This window comes from Anneissia japonica, unplaced genomic scaffold (assembly GCF_011630105.1).
Source record: "Anneissia japonica isolate Jap-2015-1 unplaced genomic scaffold, ASM1163010v1 scaffold287994_len634616_cov204, whole genome shotgun sequence".
NCBI lineage: Eukaryota > Metazoa > Echinodermata > Crinoidea > Comatulida > Comatulidae > Anneissia > Anneissia japonica.
In genome coordinates this window covers 45,200-65,361 of record NW_022707798.1, presented here as the reverse complement: position 1 = coordinate 65,361, position 20,162 = coordinate 45,200, and the positions used below count along the sequence as shown (strand labels likewise).

General features: G+C 34.7%; 2 protein-coding genes across 2 annotated transcripts; one reads left to right on the top strand and one right to left on the bottom strand.

Moving 5' to 3' along the window:
• Positions 1 to 125: 125 nt before the first annotated feature.
• On the top strand, positions 126 to 1,884 carry LOC117106415 (forkhead box protein A2-A-like). The gene is made up of 2 exons (XM_033247778.1): positions 126 to 1,166; positions 1,415 to 1,884. Exons 1-2 carry the CDS (start codon positions 284 to 286, stop codon positions 1,483 to 1,485), a joined length of 954 nt encoding a protein of 317 aa, XP_033103669.1. The 5' UTR covers positions 126 to 283; the 3' UTR covers positions 1,486 to 1,884.
• Positions 1,885 to 4,775: 2,891 nt separating this feature from the next.
• On the bottom strand, positions 4,776 to 19,911 carry LOC117106413 (calcium homeostasis endoplasmic reticulum protein-like). The gene is made up of 17 exons (XM_033247776.1): positions 19,669 to 19,911; positions 18,288 to 18,458; positions 16,807 to 17,456; positions 15,423 to 15,560; positions 14,438 to 14,589; positions 13,089 to 13,209; positions 12,180 to 12,269; positions 11,338 to 11,518; positions 10,806 to 10,907; positions 10,328 to 10,423; positions 9,704 to 9,927; positions 9,317 to 9,450; positions 9,021 to 9,155; positions 8,576 to 8,899; positions 8,392 to 8,468; positions 8,008 to 8,199; positions 4,776 to 7,868 (listed from the first exon to the last, which is right to left on the bottom strand). The coding sequence occupies exons 1-17, from the start codon at positions 19,694 to 19,696 to the stop codon at positions 7,834 to 7,836; spliced, it is 2,850 nt and encodes a 949-aa protein (XP_033103667.1). The 5' UTR covers positions 19,697 to 19,911; the 3' UTR covers positions 4,776 to 7,833.
• Between the last annotated feature and the right edge of the window lie 251 nt (positions 19,912 to 20,162).

Below are 20,162 nucleotides of genomic sequence, written 5' to 3'. Positions count from 1 at the left end.
ACGTTGAATCAACGTTGAGATTTACGTTGATGCAAACTTTCATATACAACAAAAATTAAACGTAGATTCAATGTTTGCATATTACGTTGAATCAACGTTATTTCAACCAAGTTGTGCCCACTGGGCTGACTCTACCGTTCATGAAGCTGTTCCAGATAGTGTTTCTGTTAAACTGGAGCCTCAGAATTCTGATGATGTTGAATGTGTTACAAAGGGAGTACAAATTGAATCACCCACCGAAACACCGAAAGTCAATAAGCGAAAACGACCACGACCAGACTATATGCGGCATATCAAATCTCCATTTTCTTACGTCGAGATGATTACCTTTGCCATCGTGTCGAATCCCAATACCATGATGACGCTACAGAACATTACAAATTTCATGCCGAAAGCTTTTTGTTGCCTTCGTGGGGGTTACGAAGGATGGAAGAACAGTGTGCGTCATACTTTGAGTATCAACGATTGTTTCAAAAAAGTTCTGCGTCGTCCAGATAGGCCTTCAGGAAAAGACAACTTTTGGATTATGAATGTAGATTGTAAACATTGTAAGTCGTCAGGAATGGAGAACGATTGGAAGTACTTAAAATTACGTTATCAACAATATGTACAGGAATTTATGGTTGATTCATCAGGCGTGCAACTTAAATCTCCACCCAATGTAAGATTTGACAACAATCAAAAGACAAAATCACCTCAAGCTGCAGTGAGTCCCGTGAGGTTTGTTTATCATCAAGTTGAATACCCACGTCATATGCTAATGCCTTATGAGAACTCTGTGCATGCGGTGAACCAATCAAAAATTCAGTCAGTCTCGTATCCAATGGATCTTTCTACTAAATCACATGACAGTCGAAAACGACAATCTTTGGATGATGAACCACTTGATCTAAGCGTGAAAAGACAGAAAACTTCACCATCGACTTCTGCAACAACTGGACAATATGAGTTTATTCAGAGAAGTTCGCTAAACGGATCTTGTTCGCCTGACAGTTGCAGTCCACAATTGGTATCACACAACAAATATAGAACTTCAATTCCAGAACAATTTAGCAGCAAGCTTCATTGCCCTCTCAATGCTAACAGAACCAGGTTCCTGAAAAACATGACTGGACGTATGCATGTATATGATCAAGATAGACGAATAAGAATGGTGCAAAATTTCGGTGAGTTCAACTTTGATTAAATTAAAATTAACGTAATGATTGATAAGCTCGTATAAAACAAAATTCAGTTATATAATTTTTTAGTCATCAATGTGACGAATGATATTGTATCATGAATTTGTTTTGGTATATTTTTTAATGTTCATAATGTTTTCATATGGTTTAATTTCACGTTCACCCATATTTTTTCTTTCGAATTTTTGTTCACAATCATTAAAATAGAATGTTTATTATGTTTATTTTTCTAGCTGGCGCAAGAAGACCAATTTACATACTGAGCAATATAAGTGGTCAAGTACATTCAGCGGAAGGATACTAACTCACATAGTACAGTGTATAGACCTAGCCTAAAAATAATTGCCGATTGTTGACAGTCGATACTATCTTTTAGGCGTATATAATTATTCATTCTATAGATTATTTGATAAACAAATCTTTAATCGAATTGTGAACAATATATATGTAAAAGTACTAGAGTCGAGTGGTGCAACGATATAAACGCAGTACATTCACAAAATGCTATCAGCTATTATTGCCATATACTGTATTAATAAAATTATTTAGTTTTTATTATTAGTAATATAAATATACTCCTACAAATATACGCTACTGTTGAGTGATTCTGAAAGTGGACATTGATGTACAGGTAATGTAAAAATATATAAAAATGCATGTGTATGTGTTACAAATATAAGTTCAATAAAAGTATGTAAGAATACTTGTGAGTTTAGTTATATTTTTGTATGGTAACTCGCATCACGTCATAAAAGTCATGTTAATAGTACAGTATTATGGTTGTTGATGATGATAACAATAATAATAATGATAAAGACAACGGTAATGACACTTATTCTACACTAAAACTACACCGACGTACCAGTATATGCAAATAGCTTAAACTTCTTAAACAGCATCTCTCGAAGTTGATTTCACATAAAATATACTGGCTTAGCAAATTATTTTGCTTCTGTTCAAGGGGTGAAGATAAATAATATGGTGATTTAAATAGACCTATGTCGTTAAATTAATTTATTAAAAATGTTAGTACAAACATTCCTGTGTGTATAAAATAACAAGCATAATCAAAATTAAAACATACAATTTTAACTGTCTTTTGTAACCACTGATATTTATTTACGAGTGACAAATACTTATTTAGTTCATAGTCGAATTATATTCAATAATAAATACCGGTTTGACATAAAAATTCAACCCAATAATTAGGCCTAAAAGATCAAACTTAGATGAAAGAATCTAGATAATGGCTACACTATTAATCAGTATCGACGGATGAAGATATAGAAGGTAGACCTGTGCCCCCGCCATTTCAAATTCCTGGATCGCGCCTGCTAAATTCGTTGACATTTTACCCATCCGATGCGATGCTCTCGAGTTTTACCGGATAATGTATTTAAATCGCTGATGAATATGGTTCCATCATCCTTTAATATGAGCGTGAATGTATGAAACCTTTATTATTAGGCCTATGACTATTTCGAAATAAATGTAGCGCAATATTCTGAATGATGAAGCACTATTCAATGGATATACTCCTACAAACTATGTTACTGTCGAATGATTCTGAAAGTTGACATCGATAAACAGGTAATTTAAAATTAACATATTTATGCATTATACAAATATGAATTAGTTCAATAAAAGTACGTACGATTATCTGTAAGTTCAGATATATTTGTGTATGTTGCATAACTCGCATCACAGAAAACCATGTTAATAGCATTATAATGGATGATGAAGATAATGTTGATGTTGATTATAATAATGACAATGATAATGATAACGGTGATGATGATACTTTACACTGACGTATCAAATAGGCCCCTATGTAAATATGCTTATAACCTATCTACAGCAGCATCTCTCGAAGTTAATGTAATACAAAATATGCTTTCAGTCTGGCTCAGTCAAATGGTCGGGTGGAGATAAATAACATAACGGTGCTATTAAATTATAGTACAAGTTCAATGCTGTTCAATGCATATAGTAACAAACTTAATCCAAATTTAAACAAATCATACCTTTCCTTATGTCTTTTGTAAAGTTCTTTTAGTAATTAAATTATTGTAATTAATTAAAGTAAAATTAAATCTCATCACACAATAGAAAAAAAAATAAATTTAATATTTATTTAAGAGTTAACAATAGACATACTTAGTTCTTTCTCAATAGCAGTTAGACATATAAATTCAATCCAATAAATAGGCATAACATGTCAAACTTAAATGAAAGAGTATAGATAATGATAGGCCTATAGATAAAATCATAGTACAGTACAATATTGATAAAGCTATACACCAATAATATAATTCAAGGTGTGTGTCAGTGTTAAACTTGTGATGACGTCAATTCCACACTGTGTTGGTACTAATTTGAGTCAAATGGTTGAGCATTTCAAAATGAATTAGAGCACGCGTATATTGAATGTTAGTAAAACATACTATCTTAAACATACTTGATAAAAACATTCGATCATTCTCGTGAAGAAATGTACAAATTTCATTGACAATATAATTTCATTATACCTCTTTGCTGTAAGATTTATAAGTGAACACTCGTATTCAAACACTCGCATTGTAAAAGTGCAAGTTTAGTAAGTGGCGCCTGTCCGGTAAGCATTCTATAAACCCGAAGATTTACAGATATTATCAATTTCATTCAAGATGAATATTCAGGGCTAATAAAATAAAAATTGTCTGAAAATCCAAAAATTGACAAGAAATCCATCAGTTATAGGCCTAAGCATTAAGAGAGAGAAACCAGATCCATTGTAATAATTTCAAACTCGCTTTTTTTTTTTCGCCGAGCTTTTTTTTTTTTTTGTTTCTTTTTCCCTTAAGCTCTTGGCCTGCTAACCACAAGAACTGTTGCGTCTTTAACTATTCTGAACCAATTTCTTCTTCCTTCCTCAAAATGTTTATGTTTATGACAAAGTGGAATAATAAAGTTAAAAGGCAGTTGTGTAAAACCTTGGACAAGAACAGGGGCTCCGTCCGTGGCATCGTCATTGCAATGAAACTTAGAACACGTTGTAAATGATTTTCCTGTTTCATTCTCCCATTCTTGACGCCAAGAATTGTTTAGTCGATGCCGAGCCGAGTGATGCCGATCCGATACGTTCTTAACATAAGGCTCGTCCACTCCTAACCGAGCGAGGTTTATCACCATGTTGTGTTCAAGTGTAGGCCATTCCATCATTCCTATTGACGTCGCAAAGAACCCAAACGAAGTGTCTGTATATTAATGATGCGTTTTCCAACTGTGTTACCATCTCATTGGTCATGCAAAACGTATAATGATTCAGCGTTATTGATTTGCAATTTAAAAAAAAAAAAGTGGTTTCGAGCTCGGTGGGCATTTATTGCGAAACTAAATAGCATAATGCATTGCTGATTATAACAAAACGATGTAGGTCGACCTATGTTTAGATTGAAATAGAAACGCTAAAATTGTAAAATTCCTAAAAAAAAAAAAAAAAAAAAAAAAAAAAAAAAAATTCATGACCACTAAACGAGGATTGGCCTAATTACTGAGCTGTATTGAGCTAACAGTCACAGACTATTGACATCATAAGACAAAGTGAAAACAATATTTACAAAGGAGGTTTATTTATTACAACAATTTGATATCCAATTATTGTGATAAAATCAATTGGATTACTTGCTAATGTTAACTGATTTTCTATCAACATAATTATACTTTTTTAATTATAAGCTTTAGTGCACAAACGATTGGTATACAGTAATCAGTTTTTCTGAAGTATAAAAACTATTTGTATTTGGTACGACAATCCAATGTACTATGTGGGGGAAAATGTTACCTCCAAGCTGACTGTACAGATATTAAAGCTCAATAAAACTCAATATTTTTTCGGCAAAAATTAGTTGGTTCTCTTGTTATAAAACATAATATGCATGACCATTCAAATATGGGGTATGCAAGCACTGTATACAGTATCTAAAAGTTTTGCGGGAGGCGCATGCCTAACCAAAAACAAAATTGCGCCCTTGCGCCCCCTCACTTAATCATTGATCCCGTTGTAGAGCCCACAAATGTAAAAATTCACCACAAAAGTAAAAGTTTAAAAATCTGTTTATACCACAAATGTAAAAACATTTTCCATTTTTACTTCAAGTGTCATTACATGTCAACCGCAAATGTAAAAATTCATTCTAAGATACTGTAAGTTATCAGATGTATGGGTATGTGTCTGTGCATGAGGTTTTCCTAAGCATTAAAATCTTACATTGAAAGACCCTAACTGACTGCTTATAGTAGAGCAACTAAGGGACCTAGCTGTGCATTATATTTACCAAAGCATGAAGCTACGCACAAAATATCTGATGTGTAGATTAAAACAAAAATTGTGTGTCAAGTTTCTGACGCCTACTATGGCCGCTTCTTTGAATTAAAAATGGCCACCTACTTTTAGAATAAATTCATTTAAAGTATTTTGGCAACGGAAAGCTGTAGACTTACTTTTGGTCTCAAATTGTTCGGAATATACATGTTTAAATTTTGCAAAATTTTGTCCAAAAAATGTAATGCACGAAATGCGTTTGTGCGTAAAAAACAAAAATACGAAAAAATGACACAACAAAATGATAATGCAGAACCTCTGAGGGCTAACCGTCACCCCTAGCCTAATCTTGGAAACTACCCAGATCAGTGTTACAAAACCTGTGATCCATCGGTACACTGAAAATTAATGGCGGTCAGTCAAGCGCTAAGGGTCCGTGGGTGGTCCGCCAAATGTCCAGTGGTCCCGCCGCCATATGGCCTATGAAAAATACACGAAAAACAACATACTATTTGAATTTGACATTGCTTTCGACGTGCCACACGTATTATTGAAAAATTGGCAGAGGCGTACGGATGGGCAGTCCAGTCGGGTGCAAAGTTAAGTTGACATTTAAGTTGGTAGACCCAATCTTGATGGTATGGTAAACAACTACATTTACCTTGAAATGAATTATTAACCCGGAAAAAAATATAAGAGAATTTGCAGAACACTATAATTATATAGTTTTATTACAATGAAAATATTGATTGATCGTGGCTTTTTAACGTCTAGGTCTGAATATTACTAAACGAAAAATATGCAGCTGTTTGTTTCCCAGTATATTACAGTAGGCACTTATGACGATGAAATTGTTTTTTTTTTATAGTGCTTTTAAATATTTAAGCAAAATCCTACGATGACTGGAAGGTTCTCAATAATTATTTACAATTCAATGAGTATGTTGCTTCAGTCTGAAACGATCAATATTGAATGAGGTGTAGTGAATTGATTGTGTTCATTTTCCTATGTCAGGCATATATGCAGATATTGTTACATCGTTATAGTAGTCAGCATGATCTTTAATTAAATAAGAAGGATACAGTGTACAGTTAATGATTCATAAAGATTCCAGGTCTGTTAATGGTCGCCATATTAAATATTTTTCATAATTAATTTAAATATTTATAATATGCTAGAACATATTATAAATTAGAGCACAGCCTATGTATCTGATATATGGAGATATGTATAATTATGCTCATTATCTATGGTCAAAGGTCAGATATATCATTTGCGATCACTTTCGGACAAAATGCTGCATAGATATAGATACAGTACATGTATTTTCAGAACAATTTGACACCAATATTGCCTCTATGAAGCAACTAGGCTCTTCGCTGCTCTACTATAAGCAGTTCATTAGGGTCTTTCAACAATTTAAAAGATTTTAATGCTTAGGAAAACCTCACGCACACACATACACCGTACCCATACATCTGATAACTTATCTTAGAAAGAATTTTTACATTTGTAGGTGAAATGTTTTTACATTTGTGGTTAAACAGCTTTTTACACTGTTGGGCGAGTTTTGACATTTGTGGTTGACATGTTATGACATCATTATTACCAACCGCCTTGCATCATGCGGGACGGTCCCGCATTTCTAAGTGATTTTGGATGAAACACGCATTTTGCAGAAACACATTAAGCACAAGTCTATGCGTGATAACAAATTCAGGGGAAACTGTATTTAAAATTAGAAGAAATTGGTTTTATTAAATATACAAAGAAGGTCATGCAGTAGCTTTGGAGAGAGGTTTCGTTATCTCGTTCGAAAATCATTCAGCAGGAAAAATCCCTGCCAACCAAGCACTTAATAGAACCTAGTCGAGTGCGGTCTTTTGTGTTTCATTGTCACAACAAACCGTTGATGTGACTGAAACCAGCCGACACCTGATGCCCCCACCCCCACTTAACTGGTGTAGTCACACATTTAAAATCTCTCAGGTTGGTAACTATGTGATATTTGCGGTTATTTTGACATTTGTGGGTACAATGTTTTGACATTTGTGTTTACTTTTACATTTGTGGTAAATTTTTACATTTATGGGCTCTACACCACCTCACCTAATCATCAAGCCCCTGCCCCCACCATCAAGAATCCTAGATACGCCATTGCGAGTACAGTATATATTAATCAAAACGAATTCTATTGAATTCTATTAAATCCTTTGTACTGTTTTATTGGACACAATGCGCCCTTTATCTTTCAGTTGCCTTGAGTAAGCCAATGGGTTTGCCTTCCTTTGTAGTAATCTACAGTTTCAAGTTGTTTCAGGAATGTTCACAGCCAGAATCACTACCCTCTCACTTACTTGATTCTGCGATTTCACGCTTCGTTGCTGAAAAATACATAAATACAGCATTTTAATTTGAGACTTTGTTCTGATTTTGTGGGAACATGTCATATATGATTATACTTGTAGTTGGCAAGTAAATTATCAATAGAGATAATAATTTTTGAATTGATTCCAAACAAACCTTTCTTTTCCTCATCTCTTGCTTTCATTCGACTGATAAACGAATGGCTTTTATTCTTTCGGAAACTTTCAAAGGGATCGTTGATAGAATTTCCCACGCCTTTGTACATGTCCATTTTCTCTCGAACCTCTCCACCAGAAATGGGATCGACAATTCCTTGCTCTCTAGCACCAAGACCTTGACCTCCCCAACCTAACAATTAAAAATGTGTTAAAAAAAGTTATAAAGCTATACACAAGGTATTTAATAACCATCCATCTTGCATCATCTGGATTAGTTAGGTAAACTTTCTTCCATTCCCCCTTTGACTGATAAATAAATTAGGCAATAATGGTTGAACACAATTCAAATAAGCGAAGGGGTGAGATTGCCTGAAAAACTCACCCATTTTCTTAAGTAGCTGATGTCCTTTATTTTCTTGTCCTAACATTGAATCAGCACTGGTTGCTTGGTAGAAAGAGCTGCAAAGAAATGTGAGCACAAAATGTTTAAACATTGTATAACAAGCATCAATCTGACAGTGCACGCTAGCATAATAAGAGGACAAATGACTCATAACAACACTCACAATCCAGCATCTGGGGATGGCGATCTCGACCTTCTCCTCCTCGGCGGTGTTCTTGACCTTGACCTTGCTACACGTTGATGTGGAGGCGATGCCGAATGCGATCGTCTTCTGTACGCAGGTGAACGTGAGCGTGCTTTTCTCCTGTGAGGTGGAGGCGGAGATCTGGAGACTGAACGCTTTTGATAAGGAGGCGAGACAGAGGCTCTCTGGTATGGTGGTGATGCAGAGCGTCTTTTGTAAGGCGGTGAGACAGAACGCCGCTGATACGGGGGTGACGGTGAATGTGAGGGTAGTCTTCGTCTGGGAGGTGTCTGTGACCTTGACCTGAATAAAAACATGTAAAATTACATTCAATATCATTAAATACAGTAATATGATTTTTTTCATATGTAGAAGTAATAGCGTGACTGTACAGCACCATGTTTCAAAATTTAAGTTGATTTACCGTCTCCTTGGTGATGGCGATTTGGATTTATATCTCTTTGTTTTCACTTCCTGTTCCTCAGTTTCTTTTCTTATCTTTGAATGTTTCTGCTTTGCTTTGAAGAACTCAAAAAGACCATTTGCTTCCCAACCATCACTTTAGAGTCGAAGAAAAAAATTCAATCAATTACAGAAAAATAAATAGATGTTATCATTAATATACAGCACCAATTATGGACTATGTTATTTTAACAAGTTATACATTATTAAATGACAACCGAACAATAATTAATTTACATTCAAATATTGTTCACTTACATGTTCCTAGGGCATTCCCTTGATGGAGGTGCATAGAACATTTCAACAGCTGCCAGAAGCCTCTCTGATGGTGGTTGAGGAGGGGGAAGTCTTATCTGATCTGGGTCCAATGGCTCATAGTTCGTATCTTCAAGCTAGAGAAGGGGGGGGGAGAGGGGGGGGGGGGGGGGTTAAATATTTCACAATTAATGAAAACTTATAGCTTAGAATTAACAGGAAATATGATTACATATTTGAAAATGAAAGCTGATGATAATGATAATAGCAATAGGTATCACAATACATACTAGTATTCATAAATATAAAAAAATGATAGTAAATTGATATGTTCCTAAGGCTATTAATTTATTCTCATATAATAAATGCAGTCAATCAATGTGTACTGACCCTGACAAGAGGTGCCATCAGGCCGGCAGGCAGATCATAATATGGGGCAGTCGGCATCAAGCTTGCATCACTATGTGGTAAGTTGGGCTGCGGAGCTACAGACGGGTAAGGAGCCTGCCCAGACATCTCAGCACCAAAGCCTGGTGGCGGAAGGCTGAAGTTAGGAGGCGGTACGTGAGGGTTAAATGGAGGTGGAGGATGACTAGGGGGTGGAGCTGGCATTCCTGAAATAAAGCGTTCAGATCATTATAATATAACAATTTTCAACAATAGTAGACATTTAATTATGTTTAAGATTAACTGAATCAAACAATATATACTATAACATTATGTTATAATCATATCAATATATAACCAATCAATTAGTCAATACATAGATTATATTATTCTATGGTACAAACTGAAATAAACTGAATAAACATTTGAATGGTTGAATTTAAAAGATAATAATACAGAAAGCTCTGCTAAATGAAAAATCTCAGAAAAAAAATACTTATTCATTGATTGTAACTAAAGTAGATTTTATAGCAACATAATTTATAATGAAAAACTGCACCTCAATAAAAACTAAAATTACACACAGTTATTAAATATCATACATTAATTTTAATTTTAAATTCCTACCTTGATTGGGTTGGAATTGTTGAGGAGGTGCAACATGAAATCCAGGTGGTGGTATTGAAGGATCATAGGACGGCATGCCAGGACCAGGATGACCACCTGTTTATTATCAAATCCACGAATAAATTATTTAGATTTAGAAACAAATATATAATATATTTGCTAGTGACAAGGATGTGCTGGAATACATGAAGAACACCAGAAGGTGATTTGGTGATGAAGATGATGATGCTGGTGATGATTAAATGATGATATAGATAATGATAGTAGTTAGAACAATAATAATGCAATTAATGATGATGATGATCACAATAATAGTAATAATGATAGTAGTAATATTAACAATAATAAATATATGATGATGGCGGCCATATGATGACGATAATAATGACAATGATGAGTGACGGACAATGATTATAACACAGATGACGGTGGTAGATATGATGATGATGATGCTAATACTTAAATATTGTAAAAATACCTGCTTGACTATCTTGAGGTTGCTGTTGACCTTGTGAGGTCACGGTGTTTGACGATCCTGTAACGTTACTCACCATTGTTGTAGGTAGATTGATACCTATAGCTAATAAACAAACATATGAGTAATTACAATTGTAGACTTAGTTAAAGAACACTATGTTTATTTTTATCTTTCGAAAAGGACTTCAGGATCCATAACCGCAGGGTAAAAAAAAACCCACCAAGCTAGCACTCAAACCGAAGTATGTGGTTACACCGTTACCACTAACCGGAGATCTGTGTTTAGGTATTCCTGTTAGCATCGGTTCAGTCTTGATCTTTTCTGGGATCGGGTGCCTCTCTAGAGCCTGGTTTCGTTAAAATCTCTACACTATCGATAGAGTATTTTCAGTGCAATTGTTGTACTGCATAGCTGTCACCGACGCAATCAGGAAGGCTCCCCGATTCGACCGACCAATCAGCATCACCGAAAGCAATCAGCGATAGCATGTAGCGATTCTTTGGAAAATAAACTTAAGGTGTGAACACGTTACCTTGTGCAATCTGCATTTGTTCAGCCTGCATCTTTTGCTGCTGTTGCTGTTTGTTGATTTCTAGTTGTTGCTTAAGGTGATTGACAAAGGTCATGTGCTGTTTCTGCAGCTGTTGTATCCTGGTTTCCATCGTCTGTTGCAACTGTTGAATACCCTGTTGGTTCTCCTGCATCACATTTGCCTGATGGTTAAAATAACATCACAAATACAGAAACTGACAATAACATGTCTTTGTTTAATTTTTTTACCTATCTTTCTATGTATGACATATTGTAAATTGAATCCCAAATTCAGCCACGGGCTACTATGGATATCATTGTCTTATACATTTTGTTTTTATGTTTCTATATTATTTAATTTAATTTATTTCCAGGCAAAGTCAGTACAAAATATAATACAATTCAGAAGACAAGAACAAAAGCCTGAGGATTACCTAAAAGTGAACTTAATCACTATATAAAAGGTTTTCTATTAACATTAAAGAAACAAACAATTCATTAAAATGTAAATGAACACAATTTAAATGTACAATGATAAAAAATTTAATTCAAGATAATAAATTACAAAATTTACAATTTCATTTATAAAACTCATGATGAGTCAATATCTATAACAATGCTTTAGAACTAAATCAAATGAAAACAGGAATGATAATTATAGATACACCACAAAAGAAACACACAAAATATAGGAAAAAAAAAAAAAACCTGGAAAAACATGAGTTGCCTGCTATTTCAGAATCAATTTTAACTAATGAAGTTTATCTAGTTAACAGCTAGGAGAAAATGGGTAGGGGGAAATGTGTCCCTGTGTTTTAGGGATCTACTACTACCGGAACATACCTGAAAATTATTCATGGAGACAATTGGGTTTTTAAGTTGCTCAATTGTGTCACTGTCAAAATAGTTATTGGTCTCCCATAGCTTAAGAACCTGAAATGGAAGAATAATAAAAAATGTACTTATAATAAATAAATAAATAAAATAAAAATATTCTGTACATATACATTAAACACATGCCAATAAATCAATAAACTATATACTGTACTGTATTTGTTTGAATAAATTCCCTGTCTTTGAATAAATGCCCTCTTTAGAGCCTCAGTTGGAATAAACGCTTCCCTTGAATAAGCGCCCCAGGGCAATTATTTTTTCTCAAATAAATGCCACCCTAAATAACTAATGAAAGTAACATCATTCTCAACATATTCTATTAATGTTCTACCCCAGTAGAACTACACTTTTTCAAACCCAGTTGTGATCAATACGTCATTATGATCGTACAGTAACACACTTGACAGTAATTACTGTATGTGTTTTAGTTTCACATTTACAGGAAAATTAGGGGCATTTATTTAGGCATATATGTATTCATTTACACCAGCAAAACATAATGCCTCACTCGAATATATGCCCCCTCAAACATCCTTCTACATAATAAACGCCCCAGGATGTTTATCTGAATAAATACGGTATTTGTCCTGGTGTTTTTAATTTTGGGAGATTCCACACTTTACTACATGGAGTCACATCTCCAAGTCTTTAATTATGTTACCACTTATACCTGTGCGGAAAGACCGAATCTCCAACATTAATCATTTAATGAAAAATGAGAAAACTGAAATAATTGTAAATTTTAACCTTCCTCTTCAAATAGACTTTCTATAGACTTTCCCTGTAAGTCTGCCCTAAACTTAGACTCTCCCTTTAACTTAGACTTCCCTCAAAGTGAATAAGTTAATAAGTCCTTACTTTTTCAACCCTGTCTCTTTTGTCCTCATCCATCTGATCAATGCAGAGTAAAGCACTGCAGAATATTGGTACGACAACACCTTGGATTGCTCTCTGCAGGTCTGAAGCTCCTCGTCTTGTGCTATAATACCATAAATATCTCATTAGCTTCCGATGAATCTTTTAAATGCCAAAGTTGAAGAAGGCTGGATCCAATTTGACAGTTCATTAAATATTTAATTATATTCGTTTGAAATATTTATAATATTGTATGCAAATAGAATTAACAACTTAATAGTACTGTATGCGACACGTTAATGCTTATTAAATTTTTGTTTGTTAAATCCCAAAGCTATTTACATTGTGTGTTTTAATAAGCATGGCATATCATTTGGGTTTTATTGCATACTGTGTGTAAAACTGGGTACTTGGTAGGATATAAATATGTTGTAATGCTGAATATATAGTTAAATGCTAAGTGTAGCTTAACACTTTTAGACAGCCAATAGTATGATGGAAAGTTAATTTTTATTCCCTATACGATGAATTATTAAACTGTGTGCCAACCATTAAATATTGTAGCTGAGAGCTGTTTTACATTAAATTTACTTTATTATTAATAAAGAAGTACAAGATTATCTTCTTATCATATTCAGAAAGGATGACCTTCTAGAAAACTACAGGTCAGCTGTTACTCAGGGCCCTTCTTGTAAACAGCCAAGAGTAAATGGAATGCTTATATTAAATATATGGAAGGTTGAATAATTTAATAGGTAAGACAACCAATAAAAATACAGTAGATGAGAGCATAGCTCCATGCTGGGAGTTGCGTTACATTTATCTGTGGTACAGCATGAACTTTTACCCATATTTAGAAAAGGTGACCTTCTAGCTAAGGACATTTCAATTGATTCAGGGCTTTAATATATAGTGGGAGTGGTTGGCGTAGTTGGGTTTGGTCTTTCAACCTCGAGGTCGGGTGGTTTGAACCTTGGCTGTGAATTTTGCTGTGTTCTTGGACATGACACTTCACCTATGTCTGTCTCTCTCAAACCAGGAGTATGAATGGGTCCCCGGTTCACTACCAGAGAGGAAAAAAGGCGGCATGGAAAGGAACTGACCACCCTACCACACAATACTGGGGCTTAGTATGATGGGCTAACAGCTCATTCCCCTAGGTTTCGTAATGAATACAGGACTACCTTTACCTCTTATTATATAACATTTAGTACTCTATATAAGCTAAATCTCATTAATACAAAGCTTAAACAGTGATATTGTCTGTAGTCATCTCAAAAGGATTTGAACCCACTACCCTGAGTGTTGAAAGGCAGGCATCTTCACCACCATGCTACAGCTTAACTACTTACCAGTGATGGATGACATCATTAATGAGATATATCAGATGCAACTTGGCTTGGAATGGAACATTCTTAGGGACAATCCGATGCAGTAAAAACAAGCCAATGAATTCACAATGCTTTTCACTTTTCGCTGTAGAAAATATAAGCTGCTTGCCAACCTAAAAAAAAAATAGAAAACCAAATTAAGGAAAGAATTTTTTTATAGCTTGTTTAGCGAACCCACCGACTGCAAATATTGATGATTTTGAATAAAAATAAATGTTATTTTTGGCCAATTGGCGCACCAGCAGCCACGAAAAAGTGGAAATTTCAGAAAAAAATAAAAGTTTTTCTTTATTTTTATTATGCCCTCCGCTGCCTTGAAATCTCCAAAGACAAGATATGTATATTTCTTCCTAATTATATAAATTTGAAGCATTTAACTATCTTGTTTTACATTCACCAATAAAATGTTATTTTTATTTTTTCCTCTGTCTGGATGTTTTTGGAAAAACTATTTACCTAAATAAGAAAACAAAATTTTATTTTTATTTTTATTCGGCCATCCTTCGATGATCTTTAAAAACATAAGTGCGCTAAACAAGGAATAAAAAAGTTTCACCTAATGGTAAAAATCATCACAAACTCTTAAGTAGAAACTGAATGCAAAATAAAAGCAAAGGGTATAATAAACCAGCATCAGTCATCAAAACAAGAAAATTACTTTTTAATTTATTTATATTCTCCAGAGCTTTAAAATTATAGGTCATTTAATGGCATCCACTTACTATTGCCAAAGTTATGAGTAAAAGTATTACAGCTTCTCTGTACTAAAGTATACAATACTGCAACTTTCGTATGCTAATTATTACTCAGTTTAACAACTAGCGACAGTATGCTAGTTTTTGGAATGGCAAGCCTTGTATAATCTACGGGATGAATTAATGAGATAATTTTTATTTGATATTGCATGACAAAATATGCTAAACAATACATCCAACTGGACACTCACAGCAATTGCATCTTTAGTGCATGAATCAATGATCACTTGGGTCTTGTTGTGGAAGTCTGTCGCATCAATCCCAAGCTCCTCGGCTTTTTGATTGATCAGCACCTGTCTGTTTTCAATCACCAAAGCATCAATTTGCTCCTGTAATTCATGATGTAAGTCAACTATTCATAAATATAGATATACCTACTGCAAAGTGCATGGGCAATGAATATTCAAATATATACTATCAATATTCATACATTATGCTAACAAAATATTAAAGAAATGGGCAATGAATATTCAAATATATACTATCAATATTCATACATTATGCTAACAAAATATTAAAGAAATATTTTGTATCAATTCTGGGAATATCAATCCTAAAAAAAAAGTTTACTGTCTTAATAGTATATAGCGAGTTTTACAAATTTTAATATGTGTCTTCATGTACCGTCAATAGCATTCAGAGGTGAATTTTTAACAATAGCTGCTGAATGTTTATCTTCATAATTAAACAATTGAAATGAAAAGTGAATAACATTTGTGGCGTGGAAGTTTTTAAAACTGTCTATTTAATACATAAACCACTACTTATGAATCTTCATAATTATAACTTGTTTGAATTTTCCTTAATATCACTCAAAAGGCATCTAACCTGATCCATCTTTTCAAGTAACTTGTTTTGTTAATTGGTTTTGTTACATCTAAAAAGAAGGACTTTTTTATTGCATTCCATAGGTTACAACAATTCATTATACTCGCTTGATTGTTTCCGCCCCAGGGGGCTCACTCTTAAATATTTCTATAAGGTGAGTTGCCACATTCACTGGTATATTTTCAAGGACTTGTTAGCGCAAGTGTGGGAAATATGTAACTGGGGTAAAAATTGGTAGTTAAAGTCCCTGGCCTGTTCTGTGTCAAAGTGCCACGATTTTAAGCACAATGTTAGCGGGAATGTCAAGCTAGACTACAGTAGGTGTTAAGCCGGTAAGCGCCTTGCTAAGTCTACCTTTGTTATTACAGCCATGAGATCGCGACCGGACGGAACACTTTTTGCCATCGGGTACCAGTAAATATTGCGACCTCTCTAGCACTATTGGGTGGCCTTTTTCCTGTCGTCTTTTAGAGCACAGTGCAATTTTCGTAAATGGTAGTTCATAAGTCCATAAGAATTTTCAGTAAAATAGGTAGCGCAAGTGTCTCATGTCTTGAATTGGCTATGGCACCCCCATGTTTGGTTGGTATGCAAGTGAGCTCCCCAATAATTTTGGACCTCGTATGCAAAATTTAATCTACTGTAATCACTTAAATAATGCTCTATTTGTAGATGGAATTTTTGAAAAAAATAGATAAGGAATCTATTCTTTTTACTTTTTATTAAATAATAATAATAATATCTCACCTGCTGTTGAAGCATCAAGTGTTTTTGCTGTTCGTGGAGGTTTGATTGACTTTCACGGATCTCATCTTGGATTTGTTTATCCGATGGTCCAGAAGATTCTGCCTGAACTGCTGACGCTTCAGATTTCTGGATAGCCTGATGCTGTGCCAACGTCTGTTGCAATTGTTGCTGCTGTTGCATTTGTTGGAACTTCTGTTGCTCAGCCTGTTGGTACTTCTGCTGCTCTGCCTGTTGGTACTTCTGCTGCTCTGCCTGTTGGAACTTCTGTTGCTCAGCCTGTTGGTACTTCTGCTGCTCTGCCTGTTGTTGCTGCTGCATCATCTGCTGCTGTTTCTGTTGCTGCTCCTGCATCTGCATATGTTGCTGATGAGACTGCATTTGCATAGGGGGTAAGGGCATTTGTGGTAAGCCCTGCTGCATATGAGGCGGTGGCTGTTGCATGCCTCCCTGCTGTGGATGCGGTGGATGCATTGGACCCGGATGGCGTTGTGACATCATTGGGTGCTGTTGAAACTGTTGGGGTGGATGCTGCTGTTGTTGTTGTTGTTGCTGCTGCTGTTGCCATGGTGCTGTTTGTATAGCATGCTTTGTTATGACATCCTGTAGTATAGCCTGCTGCTGGGCAAGCTTTTGGTTTTGCTGTCTAATAACTATGGAATGAACAAGATATAATGTGAATAAGCCATTTTATACGCCACATGTCTACAGTACATCAAGGTTCAATTTTTATATCTTTCAGATATCACAATGTTTTATCAGACTAGATTAGATAATGTACAGTGTGACTGTTTAAAGTTTTTGATCAAACAAATTTCTTTCTATGTCAGTCAAAAGTCAAGTAAGGCTGTAATACTGTATATCAGAGAAGGTCTGATCAAACAAATTTCTTTTTATGCCAGTTGAAAGTCAAATACTATTGTAACACTGTATATCAGAGAAGGTCTGAACAAACAGTTTGTTGATTCTGACAGAACCCTCCATTAGGATAGAGTAAAGCCTTGTCTAGACTATCAAATTTTATTTGACAAATGCATGTGACATGCCTAAATATGGTCACGATGACATCACATCATGAACATATATAGACACATCATGACTATATATAGGCATACAACAATTTTTTGTCAAATAAAATTTGATAGTCTGGAAAGGCCTTTAGGAATAAATATGATAATAATAAAATGTTGAGAAGAAAAACATCTTAATTCCAACCTAGGCCTGTCAAGTTTTGTGAAAATGATAGATGTGGAAGGCAAAGAATATTATCAAAATTCTGTGTGGAGAGCCACTTCGACTGTTACTTATTTTATAACATTCTGGCAATTCTGCCTTGCATATTTACTTCTGTTTCTGTTTTGGATTTTATATGTAAAGGCAAAATAAATGATACGATATCATAGCTTCTTCATCATGAATACGGTAACGTACTGTAAAAACTTTCAATATGAAAAGAATTAAATAAATCTTCTAACTACACTTACTCTGGGATTCAGTAGATACTTTATACTGATAATAGTTGAAATATTCGCCACCGAATAGGAAATTAAACTTGGGATTATTTGCCTGTTTTTGCTTGGTCATATTTTCAAACTCCGGTCCATTTCTAGCCACAAAATTGGCTAACTTATCAATGATTTTCCTTAATTCAGGATCTTAAGAAAAAAAAATACAAAAGAAAAATATGAATTTGATCAGGTGATGTTTATAAAATAATATACATGCATTTAGTGTGTAGTGTAGGCCTACATCTCTAAATGTTAAGTTATAAGATCTTTTTCAGTTAATGTTATATTAAACATGCATTTTAATCTTCTGTTTGAAAATTCTAGGTGTAAATTTTAAAAGCTTTTTATTTAGGGTGATATTGTGTATTAAAACCTGTATGTATTTTCACCTGTGTTTGACATGGTGTAGGACCATTTCGGGTGCAAAAAAGGCTGTGATATATAGAACACATTTTGCATTTTATGCTTTCTGTCAATTTTATTTAATGAATGACTAAATAAATATCCTAAGAAGACTGATAATCAAATAAGTATGCTTATTGATTTAAAAGTATAAAAAGATGTGGGAAAGGCAAAAAAAAACCATGTAGTTTATATGTCAATTCGACAAGGTAAGCCTATGCCAGGCATATAGTAGCATACAAAATTTGAGAATAATTCTAATGCTAACAAATTTAAAATTCTCACTGGTAACTGAAGCCTATTTTTGTAAAATAGAAATAGTGTATATTCTATTTTAATCAATAAAACAAACAAAACACATTTAATTTTTTGATTTTCTCAGTGTTGTTAAATACATTGCATCAAAACCAGTTTGTCTGAAACATGGCATTCTTTGTCCATCTAGGCCTATACTTTAATCTACATTGAGTGTTGTGCAAATTTATAAATCAAAATTAAGATGTACACATACATAATATTAATAATACGTAGCCTAGTAGTAGGCCTAGGCCTATTTTGTTTGCATGGGACTGGCCCTGGCTGGGTCATTCATACATACAGTACATATACTATATAGACTACATACAGAGCAGAGGATGAGGGTCACCATCATCACCACCAGTCCAGTTTCTCTAGCAATTACGGGATAGGATAGGCCACGAGTTAGGCGCCCTGTGCTGTGTATCAAAGCCATCAATGATCAAGCATCAGGCTGTATTGGCAGGCTCGGTCTGGAGAGCCTGCCACCTCGGTCTGGCTAGGCTAGGGCAACCGCCAAGGCCTAGGCCAGAAGAGACCGTACCTACCAGCCGCCACCACCACCACGACACAACGAGCTTGGTTATGCGCTGACTGCCTAGCTAGCAGTATCTAATTTTAAATTAAGGAATTACACAACGATCCTATACAATCATACCTTCTGGTGAATTCGGAAGATCCGACATTATTCCCGTATTCTTCAAACGAATTTATCAAACAGTGACAATTATAATCCTATCACTTAGTTCTGAGATTTGTCAAGATCCTAGGCCTAGCATCTAGACACCTTGCCTCCTCGTCGAATCACCAACAAACGAACACAACCGACCAGCTCACACTTAATCGATATCGCGTCAACTCTCTCAACCAGACGCGTTCAAACCTTATATAACACTATAATTGTGTTATGTTTATGTACTTGCAGCAGAGAATCTTAACTTGTTTATTTTTTTTTCAATTTGAAGGCCACCGATCTAAAGGTGTAATGTTCCAATAAATATTAGAATTTATAATTACTAATGGTTTAAACCAGTTTAAACGTAGTGCAGTTACTCATCTGATAACCAAAAATAGCAGTCTGCCGCCCTCTAAAGTTCTTTTGTGAAAATGGCTAGGGCAGTAAGAATTTCTATGTACAGTATGTGATGATAT